Source organism: Mesoplodon densirostris, chromosome 16, assembly GCF_025265405.1.
Source record: "Mesoplodon densirostris isolate mMesDen1 chromosome 16, mMesDen1 primary haplotype, whole genome shotgun sequence".
NCBI classification, from domain to species: domain Eukaryota; kingdom Metazoa; phylum Chordata; class Mammalia; order Artiodactyla; family Ziphiidae; genus Mesoplodon; species Mesoplodon densirostris.
This window is the reverse complement of record NC_082676.1, coordinates 57,343,203-57,368,753: the sequence shown is the minus strand read 5'-3', so window position 1 is coordinate 57,368,753 and position 25,551 is coordinate 57,343,203. Positions and strand designations below refer to the sequence as shown.

The 25,551-nt window shown below is 36.4% G+C and overlaps 1 protein-coding gene across 1 annotated transcript in view; it reads right to left on the bottom strand.

Moving 5' to 3' along the window:
• Positions 1 to 3,721: 3,721 nt before the first annotated feature.
• Positions 3,722 to 25,551, bottom strand: part of GSPT1 (G1 to S phase transition 1) — a 30,495-nt gene continuing 8,665 nt past the window's right edge. The window contains exons 2-15 of the mRNA XM_060119878.1: positions 20,760 to 20,804; positions 20,600 to 20,641; positions 19,650 to 19,877; positions 18,592 to 18,625; positions 16,651 to 16,728; positions 15,375 to 15,555; positions 14,324 to 14,478; positions 14,007 to 14,147; positions 12,861 to 12,954; positions 11,948 to 12,028; positions 7,198 to 7,371; positions 6,266 to 6,355; positions 5,945 to 6,113; positions 3,722 to 4,212 (exon numbers count right to left, since the gene is read on the bottom strand). Of these exons, the coding sequence (XP_059975861.1) occupies positions 4,160 to 4,212; positions 5,945 to 6,113; positions 6,266 to 6,355; positions 7,198 to 7,371; positions 11,948 to 12,028; positions 12,861 to 12,954; positions 14,007 to 14,147; positions 14,324 to 14,478; positions 15,375 to 15,555; positions 16,651 to 16,728; positions 18,592 to 18,625; positions 19,650 to 19,877; positions 20,600 to 20,641; positions 20,760 to 20,804 (1,565 nt within the window). The 3' untranslated portion in view covers positions 3,722 to 4,159. The remainder of the gene's footprint in view (positions 4,213 to 5,944; positions 6,114 to 6,265; positions 6,356 to 7,197; positions 7,372 to 11,947; positions 12,029 to 12,860; positions 12,955 to 14,006; positions 14,148 to 14,323; positions 14,479 to 15,374; positions 15,556 to 16,650; positions 16,729 to 18,591; positions 18,626 to 19,649; positions 19,878 to 20,599; positions 20,642 to 20,759; positions 20,805 to 25,551) is intronic.

The window sequence follows — 25,551 nt, the reverse complement described above, 5'->3', positions numbered from 1 at the left end:
GAGCTCTAGCTCCAGCACAAACACTCTTCCCGGGGAAGCAGGAAAGGAGGTAGCAGGGACTTGGGCTGACACCTGAAGCACTAAGGTAATGTGCCTGGCAGAGGGTAGCCTCAGGAAGCACAAAATGTAATGCTACCCTTGCTGTCCACAAACCTGAGGTTTAAAGGGCACAGTGGCATGTGTGGCAAGGCAGAAACGACAATTACCATTCTGAGAATTGATGAAGAAATCCTGCCTAATTTTCTGCCTAATCAGACATGGTGCCTATCTGCTTCTCCCTTATTTTGGAGAACACTCCAACACTCCCACATCTCCAGGCCCTTAAAACATTTCTTAGTAAACAACTCAGCTAGCACATTACTGTTTCAAGGAAGCATAGGATTAGAGGTATGTGAAAAGTGTATTTACTGAAGGGAAGACTCAATATGTTCTAGCATATTGAAAATTAAGAATATCCTAGAGCCAAAACCATCACAAGTTGAACCAAATTTACCCTACCTGAAATTTGGCAGTAAATTGGTTCAAATGGAATCCACTGAACTACAGGAAAATAACACTTCCTATTCCATTCACTATGAAATCTAATATAACCAACTGACTGCTAAATTTAAACCTACTAAGTTTTTGAACTCAAAGTTGTGCATGTGTAATTACATTTATATGACAAGTTGCTGCCATGTCAAGATTTCTAGAGAAAGGAACAAGATCATAAATGTATTAGATGGCATCTGCTATAATCACTGAAAAATTAGCTGGAGGAAATATAAGCCATATTATTTGGAGACAGAAAATCGTCCCCTAAATTCTGTTGATTGCTATCTACCTTATGTGTATATGTCTGTGAGAGGATTAATGGCACAGTTTATTCTGATAAGATAGGCCAACGCTGAAAATTTAGTCATCCTACAGTCAGAGCTATAGTGCTGTTACCAGAATTTTCAAAGGGTTTTTAAAAGCTGAAAGTTGCGTGATGTTAAGAGCTACAATAAAAACTGTCCCTCGACTACCTTAAATTCCTACCCAAAGCAGTGAAGCTGTCATCCACAAAGCAGCGGTCCATGAGGAAGTCCATGCCAATGAGGAAAGGTGCTAGAGTGCTGTCATGTGGAACAGCCATCAAAGACCACGGAGTAATTACAGTCACAACTAGTGTTTTCTGAAGATTGCCAGGGAGTTTAGTTGATTTTTTTCAAAAATTGATCATGGAAGCAGTTTTTGACCATAAGTTCACCTTTTTCTTGGGTTGCAAAACTGCGGCTGGTTGAAAGTATGACCCAGAATATCTGCAGTACTTCAGCTGAGGATGCCAGTAACTGTTCAGTTGCATCACGTTCAAAGTCCATCCCATATTGTAAAAGCAGTTCTTGTAGTTTATGTAACTAGCAGACAAGTATGAATTACCTCTTGTTACAGTGAACAACCTGTATTCTTCTATAATTTACAAAGTTTTAACATTCAATTATCACATATTTCAAGACTTTCAATTCAGAACAAATATACATGGGCTTATTTACTCAAGAACACTTTACTATTTGTCACTTAGTTTCATGGCATTATATACTCAGTCCATCTCTTTTGGTTTGATTTTACATAATTTTCATTGGATAAGTTCTGTTTGCAAATTAAAAACAAGAAGCAAATGCTATATTTTCCCCTTCTCCCACAGTAAGAAATAGGATTTAAAATGGCCATTATTTAGATGTTTATTTCAGTATCTTTCTTAAATTCATTTCATTAATTTAAAAAACTATAATTAAATAATATATCATGAAAGCTGTATAAAGAACATCATTAATGCAAAGAAAATTGTGATTCTAACATATCTATGCTAAAGAGGAAAAAAATGTTTAGGTCTGTAATATCCTAAGTCTGCAGCCAATTACCCTATTTTTGCCTTGTCAACAATATAAACACGTTTGTACTTACAGAAGACAAAATGACAGCATAGGAATCTGTATTGCTTTTAAAGGTCCAACATCTCCACACACTGCCAGTTCACTTCAGACATTATATTTCCCCATCCAAGTAACCAGGCAGTGTAATGAGTTTAAAATGCATCAAGTTTAAGTGAGCATTCTTCCCAAAGAAAGAACTTAAAAGCCCACAAAAATGTATGGTGTTGGTTAAATTAACAATGAGGTTTCTTCTAAATAATCTTATTTGCATGAATGTACAAGAATCCATTGAAATTTTTATTTCATAATTATTCTTTTTTTTTTTTTTAGAGGTAGGCCCTTCACAGTTGATATCCATGTCATTTTACTTGAGTCTTGGCAACATGCACATAATATCCTAAAAGTGTAAATGTTTTAATAGCAAACATAACTGGTTTTTTAAAAATGTATCAATTTAAAAATGGAAATCTCTGGAATTAATTTCAATGACTCTTGAGCTTTTAAAGATTCATTAAAATCCAAGCAATTGCTAGTATTTTGTTCTTATTAACTTGGAAGTAGAAAAAGAGTTACTATGCACTGATTAAAGCTCCCACATATCCCAGAAAAATAAAAGCCCAGAGATTTGCAGACATAGTAAAAGTTATTTAAATTTCATGCAATTTTAATAGCCATGAGTATAGTTATAGGAAGCTGCAGGACAGTAACTATGCTCTGTCCATAAGATGTGGCCTCATTTATGAAATGAATGGGAATTTTACAGTTAAGAAAACAGGGTTAGATTAATTTTTATGTTTTGTGACTGGAAATACAGTCTGACTAGGCTTTTCTTTTCTGAGGCAGAAGATTACACGTAAGGGACATGTCATTAAATACACAATTACAAAGTATTTTATTTAGAGATAAACCAATCTAAAAGAGGCCAAGTCTTGGATAAAGGGGGCATCCAATAAACCCAGAAAGTGTCCCCTCCATTTCCCATTTATTCTCATTAAAAAATTTCAAAGTTGTGACACAGTTATAACAGAAAGTCAGCCTTTGATCTAAAATCCACAACGCTGCATTGAGGTTCATCCAAGTCATAATTTAGCAAATTTCAAGAGAACAGTCAATTTCAAAAAATTGAGAAAAACTTACACTGTGCTTGATTCTATTTATCACTGTTAACTTTAGTCTGTGCAGATATTGATGGTTCTAAAAATATGTTCATTTAGTTGCTGGATGAGATTTAGCAATCAGCAAGGATCATCCAGCCTTTAAAATTACTAATACAAACAATAAACTGAGTAATTTGTAGAACTGGCACTTGCAGTTGATATAATTTTCATATTAGATGCATGCAGCTCTTATAAATATTAAAGGAGGCATTTCTGCCAGGTCTCAACATGCTGTCTTTATTGTAAATTCCATTAATTTAACAAGTTAATGGAATTTTTTGTAGGGGTACAATTTTATTATGCTTTATACTTATAAAAACTACAGTATGCTGTTCTTGTATTTTAAAACCACTTACTGTGTTTAAGAAATCATGTTAAAATATAAATTGGCAGAAACTGGTAGACCTAATAAAGCAGTGTCACAGTTGCATAAAGATATTGTATGTATGCATTAACCATCCAAAGAATGGGGTCAAACTAATTCTTTCTTTTAATACAAACTTGAACATTGTTTGTAAATGCCTCATTTAAAGTAGTGGATAAGGAAAGTTTAGAAAAGTCCAAGTAATAAAATGTACTCAATTACTTGGTAAAGTTAAAAAGCTAATGCAACAATGTTACATCCAGATAAAAAACATTATTCAAAAGCAATTCAAATACCGAAAAGGGTTTCAAATTGAATATTTTATTAACATGGTAGTTGTCTTTGTAACATGTGCACACACACTCGCACACTCAGAATGATCTGCCTGGGGGAAAAAAAGACTAAGTATGCCTAAGGGAAATGAAAAATAAAAAAATTCCTGGTAGGTTTTCTTTATTGTAGGCAATTATGTCCACATCACTTACAAAGCTATTGCCAAATCTGTCCAAGGAAGCAGAGTTTGAGAGGGGAAGAAAAAAATCTTGGGAAAAATTCAACAGTGGCATAGCAGAGCTCTCAATATGAGAAAGCTGACATAATGTGGACTTTTGCTGTGAATTTTTTGTCTTTGCAAAACATGGGGAGAGGTTTGTCAATGGGCAGAAAATAAGAGTAGGCGGTGTGAAGTAGGATTTTGCAGTCAGTTTTCCTCACAGTATTGTGCAGGGTCATCAAGAAAATGCTTAGTCTTTCTCTGGAACCAGTTTCAGAACTTTTCCAATTGCAATGGTCTTACCTAGAAATGAAATTTTTAAAAAACCTATTCAGTAGTTAACAGCAAGGCTATGTAAGATATTAAAACATTATTTTAAATCATATTTTAAATCGTTATTTTACAATGTAAATTACTAATTAACTGGCTTTACCATCAAAGACATGATTTCTGAATAATGGAGGGGAACTGAAGATACGATTTTCTTTCGAAAATCTATGCTTGGAGGGCTTCCCTGGTGGCGCTGTGGCTGAGAGTCCGCCTGCCGATGCAGGGGACACGGGTTCGTGCCCTGGTCCAGGAAGATCCCACATGCCGCGGAGCGGATGGGCCCGTGAGCCATGGCCGCTGAGCCTGCGCGTCCGGAGCCTGTGCTCCGCAACGGGAGAGGCCACAACAGTGAGAGGCCCGCGTACCGCAAAAAAAAAAAAAAAAAAAAAAAAAAAAAAAAACAATGCTTGGAGAAGTAAAATGTGGATATCTGTACAACGGAATACTATTCGGCAATTAAAAGGAATGAATTACATACAGTACATGCCACAACATGACTGAACCTCAAAAACATGCCGAGTAAAATAAACTAGACACTAAAGGCCACAAACTATATGATTCCATTTATATGTCATGTCCAAAAAAGGCAAACAGAGAGAAAAAGTAAGATTTATGGCTGCCTAAAGCTAGGGGTGGGAATAGGTGGTGACTCTGTAAACAGGTTCCTTTTTAGATGTTCTAGATGTTATAAAATTAGAATGTGGGGATGACTGTACAACTCTGTAAACATATAATTCACTGAATTATATACTTAAAACAGGTCAATTTCATGGTATGTAAATTATCTCATTAAAAGCTGTTAAACAGGGCTCTCAGTCCTATTATAAGAGATACAAAACCCATGTAGATCTTGTGAAAAACCTAAAAGCCAACTACTCTTTAGGAAGAAAAAAAATTCTGGGGTTAAAAATTCTTGCTACATTAATTTCTTCTGCCAGATTTTTATCAGGTAACTAAAATTCTCATTTTGTTATATTAATGGGACAAACCCAGTAACCAGTTTCACCAAGAAGAGTTTTAAGATAATGACTTCAAATGGATACCAACCTTTATACAGATTTCTCCAAAATAAGGCTCAGGGACCATATGTTTGGCATGGCTCCTGCCATGCAGTAGATATACAGTAAAGTTTTTGCTGAATGAAACTGGAACTAATATGTGAACTGACTATTCTATATTTCAAGTGAACCATGAAGTTTTTTTGGTGGTACGCGGGCCTCTTACTGTTGTGGCCTCTCCCGTTGTGGAGCACAGGCTCCGGACACACAGGCTCAGCGGCCATGGCTCACGGGCCCAGCCGCTCTGCGGCATGTGGGATCTTCCCAGACCAGGGCACAAACCCGCGTCCCCTGCCTCGGCAGGCGGACTCTCAACCACTGCACCACCAGGGAAGCCCCAAGATGAGTTTTAATCACACACATTACAGAGGATTTCATCATAGAAATGTCTTACTTAGTAATAAATAAAATGACTCTCAAAACCCACTGCTTGCAAAATATTAAAATTAAGATTCTTCATCTAGAGCATCACTAAGATGTGTGGTCAAGTCTGCTGTTCAACTCATTCAACTCATAAAACATTTATTATATGAATATATTATAAAACAAGTATCCAAGTTTCCTATGAGCAATGTGTGCTGCACTCAGATGAAGATTACCAAAGCTAAGCATCTTAGATAACACTAGACGTCAATTTAAAGGCTTACCCTCATCTCTTAAAGTAAAACGACCCATCTGAGGGAAGTCTTTAAAGGTCTCAAGGCAGATGGTTCCTGCTGTTCTCAAACGGGCAATGCATACTTGATCTTGTTTCACAAAACGGGGTCGAGTCTTACTTTTTTCTCCTGATTTTTTGTCTACCAAGCAGATTAAGGCCTATCCAAGAAAAAAGGATGAGATTGGAATAATGTCAAATAAAAGAATCTTTAATACTAGAAGTGCAAATAAGAATACATTACTGTTGCTGATCAAAAATTATCAAGATGAAATGGTCTTAAAACAATAACCTCAATTATCTTAAAACTCACTGTTATTTCGACTTCTTCAATACAGGTATGGATATGCAGCACCGCATTATAACCTGGGCAGATGATGGATTTGTGCTCTATAATCACTATCTGTCAAACAAAAAAATTCACATCTTTATCCCTAGGTAAAAAAGAATTAAATGTGTAACTCACAATCTCAATAGGGCACCAACTTATTTTTGTGTTAGAAGTGGTAGATCAGGTTGCCTTACCTCCAAGCATGAACTTTGATATCCTTACCTCACTGATCTTCTTGGCAAGCACACAGACTTTAAAGATACAGGCAGACTTTCTTCTCTGGGAAGGCTTTCCTCTATACTCCCCACCAAGGAATTAATCATTGCTGCTCACATGCTAGGTTTTTTCCTCCTAGATGTGAACTTATAGTTTTATCCATTTCCCAGTATCCAAGGTCCAAAGTTAACAACCTTGTATCTGACATCAAAATCTAACTTGATTAGTCATCGTATCTTAGAACTCAAAAATTCTGCGAGCTGTACCAATCACTTACTCTTTCATTCTCCTGGGGAGGTCAGGTTGCTAATAACATGGAGAAATTACGTGTGTTTTTCTGTCTGGAAAGTTATTTGCTCTGAATGAACAGACAAACCATGACTTCCAAGGCAACTATGCTCTATTTAAAGTGAAAAACACTTTGAGCAAAATATAAGTATCAATATATATTATCAACAGGAAATAAAAAATAAAAGGGAACTTAGAAGAATACTACCTACCCAGTACTTGTACCATCTTAAAGACTTTATGTATATGAGATATACATCACAGTTGTGATCTCTATATATGGTTTATTCTATTTCATTTCCCCTTCTGCACACAATGGCATGTCACCAAAAATCAGGACAAAGGAGATTTAAATTCTAGTTTCATTTAGACAGTGAACATCATCATGATAATTACAATAACTGGTTTACCTGGGCATCAAATGTGCGACCAGAATGACAAAGATTATTAGGATCACAAAGTATGAACCCTGGAAGAATCTCCTCCTCTTCAATTCCTTTCAGTCTGATTTTGAGGTTTTCACCTGGGGCTACAGAATCAGTTTCTACATCATCAGAAAGGATTCCAAGAACTTCCACGTTGTGCTTAAAAAGAAACCAAGATTGGAGATTTTTTGACACATTCAGTGCATTATAGAACGGAAAATTATCTGCTGAAGACTTGCAAGTCACATTTTTCTGTGGTTGTTTAGCCAAAATAATTCTTTGAGTGTGAAACTTTGTAACATTTGTATGACACGAACTTAATGAAAAAAATCATATCCTAGAAGTACAAACTGCCAATTAGAAGATTTATCTGTCACATCCTAATAATTTCCAAATAGAACAAGTATAAACTAACATTTGCCTTTTTTACTTTTTCAAAATTACAACATTAAATCTAAAACTTGGATTTTAATTTTATGGATGTAACTTATTATCATTATTGTTAAATACCAGGAGTTAACAGACATAGCTTCCATTACCTCTCAATCCCCCAAACATCCAAAGAATGTACTTTTCTAAGGTTATTTGAACAGCTAAGCTTTAAAGCACATTGACTGTTTAATAGGTAGTTTCCTTTTGGGGTGATGAAAATGTTCTGGAACTAGACAGTGGTGATGGCTGCACAATACTGTGAATGTACCTAAATGTCACTAATGGTAAAACTTATCTGTCTTTTACCACAATAATTTTTTTTTAAAGAGCATATAGATGGGGAAAAAAAATGTTAAAAGCAATACTCACTAGTATTCCCTCATTTTATTCCACTTCTGCCCTTGGAGGTAATTCATATTTTTAAAACACATGCCAGAAAACAAACAAAATAAAGCCTTCAAGACAAAAATGAACTTTCTCATGATGGTAGACATACAGTAGAGAATCCAGAATCATTATATTCCATACCAGAATTCTACAAACTGTCACTTGCTAAACTCTAGTAGTTTCCCCATACACACACATACACAAATAATGGCTTTCTTTCCCAAAAGGCAGCTTATACCTTACTGATACCTTGTTTGTTGAAATTCATTCCAAGAACTGGTAATATAGCGCCATATTTGCTAGCAAATTCTTTACAGTAATGGGATAATGGGGTAGAAACTAGCAGTTCCACCATACACAATGAAACAAGTATTGTTCAATACTTTTTGCCCAAATAATCCAGCATAATTAATTCCTCTCCCCAAATAAGGACTTTTATAGCTAAACAAAATAGAGCAAGTCTAATCTCTAATCCATACTTATGAAAAATTAAGATTAAGACCAACAAATTCTTAGTTTATGAAAGGTATTAAGGATTTTACCTACTCTAAGTACTTCACATAAGTGGAGTCATACATGATTTATCTTTTTGTGTCTGGCTTATTTCACTTAGTATAATGCCCTCCAGGTTCATCCATGTTGTAGCCTATGTTAGAATTTCCTTCCTTTTTAAACTGAGGTAATATTCTGTTGTATGTATACACCACATTTTGTTTGCTTATTCATCCATCAGTGGACACTACATGTTGCTTCCACGTTTTGGCTATTATGAATAATGCTGCTATGAACATCAGTTCTTTTTTTTTCCTTTTTTAAAATTAATTATTTTTGGCTGCGTTGGATCTTTGTTGCTGTGCCCGGGCTTTCTCTAGTTGCAGAGACTGGGGGCTACCCTTCATTGCAGTGCGCGAGCTTCTTGTTGCGGTGGCTTCTCTTGTTGTGGAACACGGGCTCTAGGTGTGCAGGCTCTAGAGTGCAGGCTCAGTAGTTGTGGTGCACAGACTTAGTTGCTCCGCAGCATGTGGGATTTTCCCAGACCAGGGCTCGAACCCGTGTCCCCTGCATTGGCAGGCGGATTATTAACCACTGCGCCACCAGGGAAGTCTCTGACAATCAGTTATTCAAGGTCTGCTTTCAGTTCTTTAGGGTATATACCCAGATGTGGAACTGCTGGATCCTGATTATTCTATTTTTAATTTTTTTGAAGAAATGCCATTATGTTTTCCACAGCAGCTGCACAATTTTATATTCTTGCCAACAGTGCACAAAGGTTCCAATTTCTCCACATCCTCACCGGCATTTGTTATTTTCTGGGGTTTTTGATAGTAGCCATCCAGATGGGTGTGAGGTGTTATCTCACTGTGACTTTGATTTGCATTTTCCTAATGATTAGTGACGTTGAGCATCTTTTCATGTGTTTTCTGGCCACTGTACATCTCTGTAGAAATGTCTATTTAAGTTCTTTGCTCATTTTTTAGTCAGCTTGTTTTCTTTTTGTTGTTGAGTTGTAGGAGTTCTTGATATATTATGGATAGTAACCCCTTATCAGATTTATGATATACAATATTTTACCCACATTCTGTAGGGTGCCTACCTATTAATTTTTTAATGTAAAATAGCCTGGCATCTACATCTTTTAAAACATTTCATTCTATTCCACTGAGACTCAGGGGACTAGTGAACTCGGTGAACTGAGTTTTTAAGGCATGATTAACAACTGTAAGATACGCTACACTGACCTGCTTAGTCATTAGTATAAAGTGACAGCTTCTACAAGAACTAGTATATTAAGGCCCTTTACCTTTAGCTATAGCCCAGCTCTAGGTTCACTTGCCCATAGTAAGTACTTTTCTTTCTATTGTGATAAAATACTCATAAAATTTACCTTTTAAAGCCATTTTACATTGTACAATTCAGTGGCATCTACATTCACAATGGTGTACAACCATCACCAGTATCTGGCTCCAAAACACCTTCATCACCCCAAAAGAAAACTCTATACGCATTAAGCAATCACTCCCCATTCTTTTTCCCCAAGCCCCTTGCTTCCATCTCCACAAGCAAACTCAACTTCTGTGACTGCTGAACAGACAAAATAGAGCAAGGATTCAAACTGACCATTATTTCCATTCATTTATCATTGACCTTCAAGTTGCAGAGATAAATTACCTTAGAAAAAAGATACTATGATAGGATACTCTGATCTCCAAGGCATCAAGAAACCCCAAAGTAGGGCTTCCCTGGTGGTGCAGTGGTTGGGAGTCTGCCTGCCGATGTGGGGGACGCGGGTTCGTGCCCCAGTTCGGGAAGATCCCACATGCCACGGAGTGACTGGGTCCATGAGCCATGGCCACTGAGCCTGCGCGTCCGGAGCCTGTGCTCCGCAACGGGAGAGGCCACAGCAGTGAGAGGCCCGCATACCGCAAAAAAAAAAGAAAAAAAAAAAAGAAACCCCGAAGTATAATTTGTAAGGTTCCAATTATACCTAAACAGTACATTGACAATTACCTTTTGTAATTCACTGTGCCTGGAATAAGCATGGTAAAGAAATTCTCAGGGGACCTCCCTGGTGGCACAGTGGTTAAGAATCTGCCTGCCAATGCAGGGCACACAGGTTCAAGCCCTGGTCCAGGAAGATCCCACATGCCACAGAGCAGCTAAGCCCACGTGCCACAACTATTCAGCCTGCGCTCTAGAGCCCACAGGCCACAACTACTGAAGCCCATGTGCCTAGAGTCCGTGCTCCACAACAAAAGAAGCCACCATAATGAGAAGCCTGCACACCGCAGCGAAGAGTAGCCCCCGCTCGCCACAACTAGAGAAAGCCTGTGCGCAGCAGCAAAGACCCAACACAGCCAAAAAGAAATAAATTTAAAAAAAAAAAAGAAAAATTCTCAGTTAAATCTTAACAAAGTCTCTATTTGGAGGTTCTGATGATTCAGGCCTGTTTTCCTATATAACTAATACCTCTAGATTGTTAGAGAAGTCCTCTGGAAAACAGGTAACAGTTTCTTAGTAACATGTCATCTGCAATTATCAGCAACTGGTTAGTCAGAAATAACACAAAGGAATAGCTTGAGATTTTTGCATGTTACTTAATGAAACCCTCTCCAATAATGAAGAAATTACAATAAGGTAGAAAGAGTTAGGGAAAGACCCATTTATGATAAAGGCAAATCCTCTTCTCCCAAAATAAATTAGGAATATAGGTTAGACACATTATTTTATAGTACTTAACATAACTATGTACAGAAAATAAAAGGAAGCTAATTATATCATGATTAAAGCTGAGTTTTCATCCCTGGCTCACTTACTAATCCAGTGTGTTAACAGAAGCAAGTCACTTAACCACTTCAGATTTCTATTTACTTCCTGTAGAATAATGGAGTTGGGCTTCCCTGGTGGCACAGTGGTTAAGAATCCACCTGCCAACGCAGGGGACACGGGTTCAAGCCCTGGTCCAGGAAGATCCTACATGCCACAGAGCAACTAAGCCTGTGTGCCACAACTACTGAGCCCGCGTGCCTAGAGCCCGTGCTCCACAACAAGAGAAGCCATTGCAATGAGAAGCCTGCTCACTGCAACGAGGAGTAGCCCTTGTGCACAGCAACGAAGACCCAATGCAGCCAAGAATAAATAAATTAAATAAACAAAACCCCCCAAAAAAACGGAGTTGAAGCTTTCATGATGATGCACCTTTTAACTCTAACATGGAGCTAATACTGTCCCTTCTCCGTTTGTCAATAAATAACATCACATATTCTTGATTAAATTTTGTACTTGACATTAATAAAACATAATCCTGGATTTAAAAAGTTGTTTCTTTTAATGAAATCCCTAAGATTGAAAAGTTCTGGCTCCTTGCTAATATTTTCAAGAGAAAATTTAAATGAGCAAGAGCATTACTAATTCTTACCTTGTTTGGCATCATAACAAGCTGCTGACCTTTACAAATAGATCCTGATTCTAGCTTTCCCAGGACCACAGTGCCCATATCCTGTTTAAATTTAAAATGAAAAACCAAATGTCAGACTTCTATTACTACTCTACAGCAGTTCAACAACCCAAAGTGAAACCTTGCAGGGCTTACTCATAAAAGAAAATCTTTAGCTCAAGTGGTAGAATGCTTAGAATTAATCTTAAACACAGGTAAATACTCTATATCTGTGTCATAAGCATATGTATAATTATAATACTAATAAATAAGTAGGCTTAGGATTTAAAAGGAAAGCACACTGCAGGAGACAGGGCAGAATTTTATGTTTGAAGATCTGAATTATTTGTTGAAATTCAGGTTCTCTCAAAAATATCTGAGACTTTCTCTCTTTTATAAAATTGGAAAAATACCTGTTCAAGAAATTTAACATGAAGCTAATCAAAGAATGAAGTGTTTGAGAAGGGCAAAATATTACATATTGATAGTGCAGTACTTAAAAACCTAGTTAAAAATAGTGAAGCTTATTGTTTTAAAGATTAACATCCAGTTGGTTGGTGAGGCTATGGCAAAACTAGCACTCATGTACTGCTTGCTGGTGGTCACGTAAGTTAGCACTGTACTCTGGAAGGCTGTTTGTCAGCATCCATCAATTTTAATACACAAACCCTTCCAGCAGCTTTACTTATAGGAGTCTCTCTCTAAAACGGATCATGGCTGAAATAAACTAAGTTTGTTGATTAAATTATGGTCTGTCTATATCACTGAATTAATATATAACCATTAAAAAAGAGACATCTACGTTATATTGTTAATTATTAAAGTTATTTCATAATTTAAAACCAAACAATTTATCACCTCCCATAAAACCCAAGTTCTTGAACATTTTGGGTACCTTGTACTTATCCACAATTGGCAGCCTGATTGGTCCATCAACTGATCTATTGAAGTTTGGCAAATTATCCAGATATGGAATAAATGGTAATCCACTGAGAACATAACAATATTGATTAAAGAGAGTCAACATAAATGTTAAAATTTTAAGAAATTACATGACTCTAACTTAATACAAAAAAAAGTGGTTATAACAATATTTCCATTCTCTCCATGTACTCTTCTCATTCAACCTTTTTATTATCCAGTTCATTTCACCTATTCCTCAGAAAAATAAAAAAAGAAAATAACAAAATAGCTCAATATAATGAAAAAGCTTCCCCATAAACTTATTAAAATTCAGAAAAGTATTTTATGGCAAATAGCCCACATGTTGTAATAAAATGACTCCACTCTATTACTTAATTTTTATGGAGTTTTCCAGCTCTGAAATCAGGATTCTATAAAATATTTATAGTTTCCCCTTTAATTTCAAACTACAGTATATGGATTGGGAGGCTTAATATTGCCAAGATCACAATGCTCCCCGCAAACCGATCTACAAATTCAGTGCAATCCTTAGTAAAGTCCCAGCTGCCTTTTTGCAGAAATTGATAAGCTGATCCTAATATTCATATGGAAATTCAAGGGACCCAGAACAGCCAAAATAATTTTGGGGAAAAAAATAACAAAATTCAAAGACTCACACTTCCCAATTTAAACACTCATAAAGCTAAAGTAATCAAGACTTTACCTTACAAAAAATTAATCCAAAGTGAAACACTCCCCTAAGAGCTTCAAGAGACTTAAATGAAAATAACAGGGCTAACTCTTTATGACTGGATTAGGCAACACTTCCCTAGGCATGACACCAAAAGCACAATTAAGAAAAAAAATAAACTAGACTTCATCAAAATTAAGACCTTTTGTGCTTCAAAGGACACCATCAAGAAAGTAAAAAGACAGCCCACAGAATGGGAGAAAATACTTGCAAATCACGTATCTGATAAGGGACTTCTATCAGGTGAGTAAAGTACCCTTAACAACTCAATAACAAAAAGACAACCCAATTAAAAGACAAAGGTCATGGTATTTTTAACGCCAAGGTTACAGTCAATATTTTCTTAAATTACTTACTAAGACACAAACTTTTAAAAAGGTTACTTACATGTACCAAGGACAGAAATCTGATTGCTCTTTAAGATTTGCTCCAGTCAGTCCTGAGCAGGGCATGAAGTGAATGTCCTTTTTGGGATTGAAGCCAACTTTTTTCAAAAATGGCACTAGTTTCTCTTTACATTCTTCATATCTATTAATATTTATAAATAACTCAATTATAATGTAAAGCAACTGAACTCTAGTTTCAACACTACACAAATTAAGGTTTAGAAAAACCCCAGGGGAAAAAAAGCACAGTAACAAAACCATCCTTTATTCCACTAACATGTCTATAAAAAAAAAAACCAGTAAGACATCCAAACTTACCTCTCATTGCTCCAATTTACTGTTGGATCATCCATCTTATTAATAAGAACAATTAAGTGTTTTACACCTGCTGTCTTTGCCAACATTGCATGTTCTCTTGTCTGTCCTCCTTTTTCAAATCCAGTTTCAAACTCTCCTTTCCTGGCAGAGATTACCTATTCCAAGAAATCAAACAGTTTATTCTTACACATTCAGGTACACTCTTCTAGCAATAAAACATCTTTCCTTTCAGTTTTATCAGAAGCTTCTTCCAAGAAAATATAAGTAAATGAGTTATAACATACGTACTTCTGAACATCACAATGTCTAAATGCTTTAAGATTTTGGTAAATGTTTCTTGATTCCTAATTCTCCAAAATCTAGTATGCCTTTATATTTTAAAATTCAAATATGTATGTGATTTAGTGCTAGTTCACTGACCACCCCCTGCCAAAAAAATTGCAAAATGACTGAAGACCTTAAAACGGATAATTTCTTATTCATTTTTGTACCCACAGTACATTTATTGAGTACAAAATGATTAGGCTTGGCAGTCAGTGGACACTAATTTCTGGCACAGTAAGAGGTAATAAAGGGCAGAGAAAAACTGAAACATTTTCATGAGTAAATCAAATTATGAAGATTTCTTGGGCAGATTAGAGAGACAAAAGTGAAAATTGTGACTATGTATATATTATATAGTTCACTGTAACCTAAATTCTAGCTTTTAGAAGGTAAATTCAAATGTTTACATTTGGGACTTCCCTGGTGGCGCAGTGGTTAATCCGCCTGCCAATGCAGGGGACACGGGTACAAGCCCTGGTCCGGGAAGATTCCCAAATGCCACGGAGCAACTAAGCCCGTGCACCACAGCTACTGAGCCCGTGTACCTAGAGCCCGTGCTCCTCAACAAGAGAAGCCACCGCAATGAGAAGCCCACGCACCGCAACTAGAGAAAGCCTGCGTGCAGCAATGAAGACCCCACCCACGCAGCCAAAAAAAAAGAAAAAGTTTACATTTTAAGTTGGGCTGTTAACAAATACACAGATGAATTGGAAATGTCTTTCCTTACCAGTACAGCCAAATCTGCTTGAGAAGCACCACCAATCATATTTGGGACAAAACTCTTGTGGCCAGGGGCATCTAGAATTGTAAAATGCTTCTTTTCTGTTTCAAAATAGGCACGACCTACTTCTACTGTTTTACCCTTGTCTCGTTCTTCCTGATTTGTGTCTAAGGCCCAAGATAAGTACCTGAAATAATTTTAAAGTAAGAATAATACTGGTAAGAACATGAAAGTTTAAAAAATATTCTTCTACCAACATTTAAATCATGAACAAGACTGGGTAGAAATAAAAATTAAATGACTAAAACTTGTATTCTTGTGATTCAAACACTCAGTGCTTTTATATATATCCAGTGTCAATTATATATTCTATAAGCAAACATTATGTATTAGAACAAGCTGACAACATACAAAGAAAGACTATTTAGTACCAATGCCAATATCACCATGAGTTAAGTAATAAGTTCCTTTATAGTTCATTTTAAAAATCATCTAGCACAAAGTATAATACAGATAAGGCTGTCTAAGGGTATCTTTCAAAAGTAAAGGCCACTAATCCACCATTTGGGAGCAATGGTTACTTGCTAAAAATTATTTCGATATTTCTTTGCTATATAAGAGAATTACTTATATAAATTTAAACCATCTATAACAGTAGGTGTTAATTTAGATGACATCATCTGTATTTCATAGTAAGTAATCCATTTTTTAGTATTATACTGATTAGGATTTTTTCCCTTAACACAGAAATACAATTAAAAAAAAAAAAAGACCATCAATGTCCTATTTAGATAAAGCTTGTTAACTTAAAAAAAATAAGATTAGAAAGAAGCTCACCCTTTCTCTCACCATGCAAAGGCAACCACTGTCGATAATTCCATCTATTCTTTTTTCATTATTCACATAATGATCATACCCTAAGTACTATTATGTTACCTGCTTTCTCCCCAAATTCCACTGTAACATCAGTTCTATTCCTGGTTACTATAAATTCTATAAATGAAATTTTAGTGGCCAGGTAATGACTTAATTAAATAGATATTTTATAATTTATCCCACAAGTCTCCTATTATTATCCTGGATGTTTGGATATTTCCAAATTTTCTCTGTAAAGTTATGAAGTCATCGGGAACTGATCTACTAGGTAGTATGAGGGGAAGGGAAACTTTTCCTTTGTTATGACACCATTTTAGACCTCATGAACTTACATCTTAGTAGACTACAAAAGCATTAAGTAGGCAGAGTTTCCTTAAAAGTAATTTATAGTGTCATAAAAGTTTACCAAGTTTCTCTGTTTTTTTCTTTAGCTTCTCTTTCATATTTCTCAAGTGTCCTTTTGTCAACCATTCCAGTCAAATACCTGAAAATGTTGAAAGAAAAGAGAAACAACATTTAGTTACTCACAAATTATTCAGTTGTGAAGTTAGGAAACCTTTAAACCTCTTTTGAGGGGAATTTCAACTCCACAAGAAGCTACTTTAGGCTTCCCTGGTGGCGCAGTTGTTGAGAGTCCACCTGCCGATGCAGGGGACACGGGTTCGTGCCCCGGTCCGGGAAGATCCCACATGCCGCGGAGCGGCTGGGCCTGTGAGCCATGGCCGCTGAGCCTGTGCTCCGCAACGGGAGAGGCCACAACAGTGAGAGGCCCCCGTACCGCAAAAAAAAAAAAAAAAAAAAAAAAAAAAGAAGCTACTTTAAAGTACAAGTACCACTGGGGTAGATGCTGAATTAACATTTCAGTGGAGAAGATATTTACAGTCTCAAATTACTTCCCCCAAGATAATGGGGAAAAAAATAACTTTCCAGTGGAGAATTCTGGCAGACAACACCTTAACTAAGTAATTATGGCTATTATCACCAGTAATAAATAAAACATACTGAATATTGCTATTTTGTGCGCCCCGATAGGATGCTGTTAAGAGCACAGCATACCTTCTGTGACATTCTTATCCAAAATGCATACCCTCAATCTAATTGTTAACATCAGTCAAACCCAAATTGAGGAACATCTCATAAAATAACCAAATAACACTCTTCAAATTATGAAGGTCATGAAAGACAAGACTGAGAAAATGTCACAAGTTGGAGGAGATTAAGGAGACGTAACAATTAAATGCAATGTGGAACTCCAGAACAGAAAAAAATGACACTGGTGGAAAAACTGGTAAAATTCAAGTAAGATCTGTAGTTTAGTAAACAGTATTGTGCCAGAGTTAACTCTCTAGTTGTGATGATTGTACTGTGGTTATTTAATATGGTAAAATTAGTTGTATAGCAACTCTGTACTGTTTTTGCAACCTTTCTGTTAAGTCTAATAAAATTATTTCAGAATAAAAGTTGAAAAAAGCAAATGTAAATACTGTATAAAAGAAAACAATTCCAACTGTTGTCCAAGTAATTATGTCTTACTAATACATTTCAATATTTAATATTTTAAAAATATTAGTCAAAATGAGATTATAAATTTTTAAATAATTCTTTAGTAATACCTAACTGCTTCCCTTGACTCAATCCAAATCAAATCCTGTTCTTAGCTTTAGTCTCTATGTATTGTTCTCTGCAGAGTCATCTACAGTGCATACTTCTAACCATTTTGGTGTAGAATCTTGGTGAAATGCCAATGAAAATTCCAGCCCATAAGCAAAAAATATACTCTCTCCTAAAACACAACATCAACTGGGCCTGTCACTTCCTTCCACAGAGCCTTAGGTAAGGATTCCTGTGTAATGGCCTGCTTTTTAGGGTCTGTTGTGGAAATTTTCAAAAGTAATTGGCAAGATTACTGATTAAGATTACTTAACAGGGCAAGACAATGAAGATATGCCCTCTGATCCTCTGATGACACAGCTTAAAGAAATGAGTCTAATTTAGGAGAGATTAAAAAGACATTTTAATTATTTTTCAATTCTAGAACACATCACTAAAAGTCAACCAAGGCATTTTCATACCTAGATACCTTCTATATGTGTGATAAAAAAACTATTCAGCATGTTAGCCAGACTGTCTTTGATTAAATTCACATATATTCAAGGAGTTGATGAATGAGGAAAGGCCAGTTCCCCAGATTCATTATTCCCAAGAAAATCGTATTTAGAGCAGACTAAGATTTCTTATAATTTAGGGTTCTATATTTTTATACACAAATCTAAAAGACAGCTATTAGAAATACATTTAATTAATGTTCCATGAGAGTCTTAAGATATTTAACAAAAAATATACTTACATTATTTGTCCTCCAATGGTTGACTTGCCAGCATCTAAAAAGTAACATCATCATCAACAATAGGCAAACCGCAGGTGTAATAAAAACAAAACACCATCACTATATAGGAATACAACTAAAGGTCCGTTTAACATCATAATTACAGCTTGCAAAAGCAACTGCAACGATAGGAATTTGGGTCATGAGCTCTGGTTAGTCACCTTCTCCCTTTGAAGCTAAGACCCCCTGCAGCTCTGCAGTGACTTAGCGCTACTTTACTGATAAAAGAAAGACTTTAAAAGATTGCTCCTTGACCTTCTGCAGCAGCAAAAGAATATGCATTACCCAAGAGGAGCCTCGAAGGAGAACAAAAGTAGCCAAAGACCCGTGAACTACATTTAGGTAGTTTGCTTTTTCACTTTTAGCCAGTATAGGTGTTCTTTACAAATTTCAAAGGAGTTCTTGCTACTAAAAAAAAAGTAGAAAGGTGTATCATCAAATTCAGGGCAAGGCAGAGATAAGATAAAGGGAAGAAAAAGGGGCACATAACTCCCTTATTTTCTTCTCACTTCTCTCTGACAAGTGAGATTGGCAGAGAATATCTGAATAAATGAAATAGGGTTTTGTTTTGTGTGCTAAACCAGCAACCTGACAACATCCCGAAGTTACTCCAAATTATTCATTTTTTGCACACACAAAATTAAACTACCTAGTAAAGTTAATACCGCAAAATCAACTGAAGTTCACACAAAAAATATAGGTACATTTTCTATGATATTAATTAACAGATGTCATAATATGCTGAGCCATCATCAGTGGTCTATAGACCAGTTATGCATTACATACAAATATACTGAAGCTTATTTTCTTCCAGCTTCCATGCCATCACAACTTTCAAAAATAAAGCACTGGCAATGTCCTGCCAGCTAAAAAAAATCTATTGAGTTAAAAATCAAGACATTTTAGATTAATTTAGTTCAGTTTCACGAAACACTTCCAAGTAGCTAAATAAGATGTTCTATGTTTGATGTACCCAATAACTTTGGTCATTTCTTATCACTGCTGTGAGTACAACTTACCTACATGCCCAATGAATACTACATTTACGTGTTCTTTCTTAGGAGCACCTGGTGGTGCAACCACAGATTTAGGTTTTGGTATTTCCTCTTCCTCCTCCATCATTTCCTGGGCACTTTCCTCTGTGGGCCTTCCATCTCCCAAGGAACTACCCCCTGGCTCTGCTTCACTTATTTCTTCTTTGTGCTCCCATGATTCTTCTGGGGACATTTCTGTCTCCCCATTTTCTACTGAAATAAGACATTTTAGCTTAGTATTCCGAAAAACGTTTATCATCTATACTTTAAAACACTGATGCTTTGAAATAACAAATAGAACTTAAATATTCAGTTCCATTTCCTAACCTCTAGTGACACACGAGCAAGAAAATCTCACAACAGAAACGGACAAGCTAGCCTCACTGCTGACATCAGAGCTCTGACTCAGAGACTAGAAGAGACTATTTTAACGTAGCTTCATCTTCATAAGGACAAAGAAAACATGAACAGCAGATCTAACATTCCTAACAGCCCAGTTATTCCATCGTCAAGATGTCCTGACAGAAGAAAGGGGAAGCTCCAAATCAGAATACAAAAAAGTGTGAAAAGATTTAGATTTTTTATTTTTCCTCTGCAAGTACAGAACTTTGATATCGATGTTATTAATCACCTTGGGAATATGAAACCCAAGAACATTACAGAAAGGAAGAAAATTTTCACAAAGTAAATGGATCAAGTACAACTATTCAAACTGACTTTAGCATTTCCTCCATTCGATTCTTCTATATGTGCCATCAATAAATTTATCATGGCAGTGTTAATGCCCAATTAGTTCTGTTTCATAAATCCTAACAGCAAAGACTCAGTTTTAAATGTAGGCATTATAATAAGCATAACACTTACATTTGCACCTTAAATCTTGAGAGTGAAAGAGTTTCATATTACTGTATTAATATGGTCAGAAATTTTCTTACCAACAGGTTCTGAAAGTTCCATGCTAACAGCTGAATTTGAACCTAGACAAGAAATTGAGATATAATATATATTTACAAAATAGTATCTAGCTTTACACACCACAGACAACTTAATGTTTTCTGAATTAGATGTTCAAAGAGTCACATCATAGAAAATTACCTTCACACAACAATGACTGTTCCTCTTGAGAAGGTTCCACAGGTGCTGTTTAATAGAAACAACTTCTATTAAAAATTGAGACCTATACATCCATTTTACTTATCTTTTAAAATACAGGAAAAATAGAAGTTCAATAACAAAACAAAAACCTCAATAACTCAGGGCAATGGCAACTAATTTAGGCTTTCAAATTAGAAGCCTCTGTTTAACTTACTAAGAAATCTACCCATCACAGCCAATTTTAAAACATTTTCAGAAACTGAAATGTATTCACAAAACCATGTTTATTCTCTGAATTTGCTTCATAAACTTTTCCTTTACAGATATTATAAAAGTAATCTGCAGCCCAGCACAGATCAAATAAGTAAGATTCTGCTCAACAAATACACATTACTTCTCTAGATTCTCCCTTGGTAGCTCTAGCCCAAGAAGGCAATGATCAGGCCTTTTTAAGATTCTATAATCATATGTATTATCAAGATCCTTGAATAAATTCTATTCAATATCAATAAAATTAAAAGGACATTCATATAGTCTCTGAAACGCATATAGGCTCTTACATCATCTCAGAAAAAGGGATTACAATGATGCCAGTTTTGTCATATATTAGAATTCTAAGGTCAAGCAACAATCCAGTTTCCACAAGTGTCATACTGCAAATCTTATGACATCACTGGAAGAGATGTATGTGAAATATACTCTAATACCCCAATATATAAGTTTATTTTTTATATCTGATAAACCTAAATGATACTCCAATATCTAAGTACTCTTGCTTTAAAGAATACACAAGATGCACAAAGACATCAAAAAATTTGAAGTCACATGAATCCTGCACACCAATAAAGAATAACCTGCAAAACTCACATTTAAAATCATTGCTCAGAGGACACGGGGAGGGGGAAGAGTAAGCTGGGACGAAGTGAGAGAGTGGCATGGACATATACACTACCAAATGTAAGATAGCTAGCTAGTGGGAAGCAGCTGCATAGCACAGGGAGATCAGCTCGGTGCTTTGTGACCATCTAGAGGGGTGGGATAGGGAGGGTGGGAGGGAGACGCAAGAGGGAGGGGATATGGGGATATATGTATACGTACAGCTGATTGACTTTGTTATAAAGCAGAAACAAAAAAATTTTTTTAATTTAAAAATAAAATCAACACTAATATTATTGTATTATGGAATAGAATCTGGAATTCTACAGCTGCAATTTTATTAGATCCAAAATAACTGAAATACATTGTTGATTTGTGTGAAAAAAATAAAAATAAATCATTGCCCAGAAAGTATTAACACCCATAAGTCAACAAAATTTTGGGCCCAATCTTCAATAACATGAAGTGCTGAAGAAAGTAATTCCTGGGAGTTCCCTGGTGGTCTAGTAGTTAGGATTCCAGGCTTTCACTGCCATGGCCCTGGGTTCAATCCCTGGTCAGGGAACTGGGATTGTGCAAGCCAGCACGGCGTGGCCAAAAAAGAAAAAAAAAAAAAAAAAAAAACGTTAATTCCTATCCCTGAAAGGTAAAGGGCAACCAATTTTTTGAGGAAAGAAGTGACATAGCAGCCAAGTGTTACTTAGGAGGATCATTCTATGGTAGTGCATAGATGAACCAGTGAGATAAAGACTACAAGGCAGAAAGACCAAAAACACTACTTACAAAAAGTATGCCATCAGGACAAATAAGCAGTACAATTAGAGGAGGTGTTAAGTGCAAAGATAATGGGAGCAATATCTGACAGGAGTAGGAAGAAAGGAAGTATGAAAAGTCTAAGATGACCCCAACTTATGTGGTTAAGCAGGGTATTTTAACAGAAACTGGGGGGAGAAAAATCCTTTGAACTCAGTTTGGAAGGTACAGGAATTGTACTTCAGATGTAATATACTTATTTTGTTTTCCTATTTAAAAAGTTTACAGGTAAGATAAGGAAAAACTACTCAATTTTCAGAGAAAGCCAGGCAGTGCTATAAATGAGTCAAGTTCACATACCACCCTAGGGATGGAGGAGGTGGCACAGGGTAGTAGCAAGAGGGGAGAACTGAGCTGACTCCTGGCTTTAAATCCTGGCTTGTCATTTATAAATTATGAGATACAATTATTTCACTGGAATCATGGAAATGACATGCCATCTGCCAGACAAGATTAAATGAGAGAATACATTTGTATAGTATCAATTAAATAACTTGTGGCACCTAGTAGATACTCAACAAATATGAGTCTCCACCTCCAAACATGACTGAGTATCAATTCAATTCTATCAGCTAACATGTACTGAGTGTCTATCATGGGCTGGACAAGGATAAGAAGCACTCACCAATCCATACAGTACTGGAGATAGGGGTGAAGCTGGTGGCAAATTACCCTAACTCCAATTAATTTTTATTGAGCCCTTATGTGCTAACTGCTATCTCATTTAATTCCCCTGAAGACCCTATGAAATAGATAACTACTATCTAACATATCAGACTCAACTGGGCTTTTCCGAGTTATGTAAGTGCCATCTTGCTGTTCCTCAGACAGCCCCTGTTGAAAATCACTCAGAAAAAGTAAACCGAGTAAGTGATGATGTACAAATATTTTAAGTCAGGAAAAGACTGAGATAACTGGTATGGTGGGCTCTCCTGTCACTTATTAAGATGACCCAAACTGCAAGTGAACAATGAAGTAGTACATACACCTGATCACCTAGTTCTAGAACCAACTCTTAAATTTACAAGTATACAATACATGCATTAGGCTGTAAGGCACTTCTCATGACAGTGACATCAGTCATGAGATCACCCCCATGGATGCGTAATGCAAAATCTGTTCATGGTTTTTCAAAATATCTTAACTTTTATAGTATGTTTGTTTTAAGTTTATAAAGCTTACAGAGTCAAGTACCAAAAGAAATTAAATGCTTAATATACACCTCACGATATTATTAAAGGGGCCCCAAATAAGAAGTTGACCATAGTTTTCCCATGGTGGAAAAAAAGCTTTCCATGCATTCAGACCACGGATAACATTATAAACTTAATGGCAGTGCTAGAGACATTTGCAAAGTGATGGATGTTTTTGGAATAATGAACCAGAAAAATCACAGATATAATAAGATGTTCCTTAAATTTAAGCTTCTCAGTATAGTTGTACCCAGTCTCCAAACACACACACATGCAGCCCCTTCTTGTTCATTCTACTCTGGTCTTACTCATAGTGCATATCACATCCAGATTTACTGGCTACTATTCATCCTGGACTTAGAATTCTACTAGGCCCAAAGTCATTTGTTTATGGAGAATTCTACTAGGCCCAAAGTCATTTGTTTATGGTTAGCAAACAGGTGACTATTAGTGCTTGATTTCTCAAGTCCTGCATGGTTCATATCTGTTAGTGAAAGAGAAGTAAACCTCCCAAGGAATGAAATTATGGTTTCATATTTTCCAATGGTATCTCCATGTTCAGAAACATAACCTTATCAAGTGTTCAAAGGAATAATTCTAATTAAGTAGGAAAGTTATCAGAGTGTATGAGTGAATAAAACTGCCACACCCTAAGTTAAAAAGAGAAACAAATAACTGATGTAAAATTATTACCACAATTTTTAAAACAAGAAAAGATTTTACCAAAGAACAGTCGGGCAACAGTACTGACTGTGTTTTAACACAGATGATAATCTGGGTCTTAAAATTGCTAGTTAAATTTGATCATGGTGAAATAAGCCAGTCACAAAAGGTCACATGTTATACCATTCCACTTACAAGAAATATTCAGAATAGGTAAATCCAGAGAGGCAGAAAGCAGATTGGTGGTTGCCAGAAACTGGAAGGAAAGGGGAATGGGAAGTAACTGCTTAATGGATACAGGTTTCCTTTTGGGGTGATGAAAATGTTTTAAAACTAGACAGAGGTGGGGACTTCCCTGGTGGCGCAGTGGTTAAGAATCTGCCTGCCAATGCAGGGGACACGGGTTCGAGCCCTGGTCCAGGAAGATCCCACATGCCGAGGAGCAACTAAGCCTGTAAGCCACAACTACTGAGCCCTCGTGCCACAACTACTGAAGCCCGTGGGCCTAGAGCCCGTGCTCTGCAACAAGAGAAGCCACCGCAATGAGAAGCCCACACACTACGATGAAAAGTAGCCCCCGTTCGCTGCAACTAGAGAAAGCCCACGCGAAGCAACGAAGACCCAACGCAGCCAAAAATAAATAAAGTTATATATATATATAAAAAAACTAGACAGAGGTGATGGTTTTTACAACACTGAATGTACTGAATGCCACTGAATTGTTCACTTTAAAATTATTAATTTTATGTTATGGGTTTCAGCTCGATTTTTTAAAAGAATATAAAAAAGTTTTTAAAGATTTGATCATGGATCAAAGGACTTCAATGTGGAGACTCCTATTTTGCCAGTTCACAGTACAGCACAGGTTAGTCAAGAACATATATGTGTCAGGTAATGAAAGCCATGTTTTAATTCCGGCTACATGTTTTAAACACAAACGTATGGCCAATTCTTTTTTTTTGCCGTACGCGGGCCTCTCACTGTCGTGGCCTCTCCCGTTGCGGAGCACAGGCTCCGGACGCGCAGGCTCAGCAGCCATGGCTCACGGGCCCAGCCGCTCCGTGGCATGTGGGATCTTTCTGGACCGGGGCACGAACCCATGTCCCCTGCATCGGCAGGCGGACTCTCAACCACTGCGCCACCAGGGAAGCGCCAAACGCATGGCCAATTCTTGAAAAGTGCTTAGTCCATATATTTCATAAATAAGCAATTTAAATCTGCACTGCTTTAGATATAAAACCAATCTC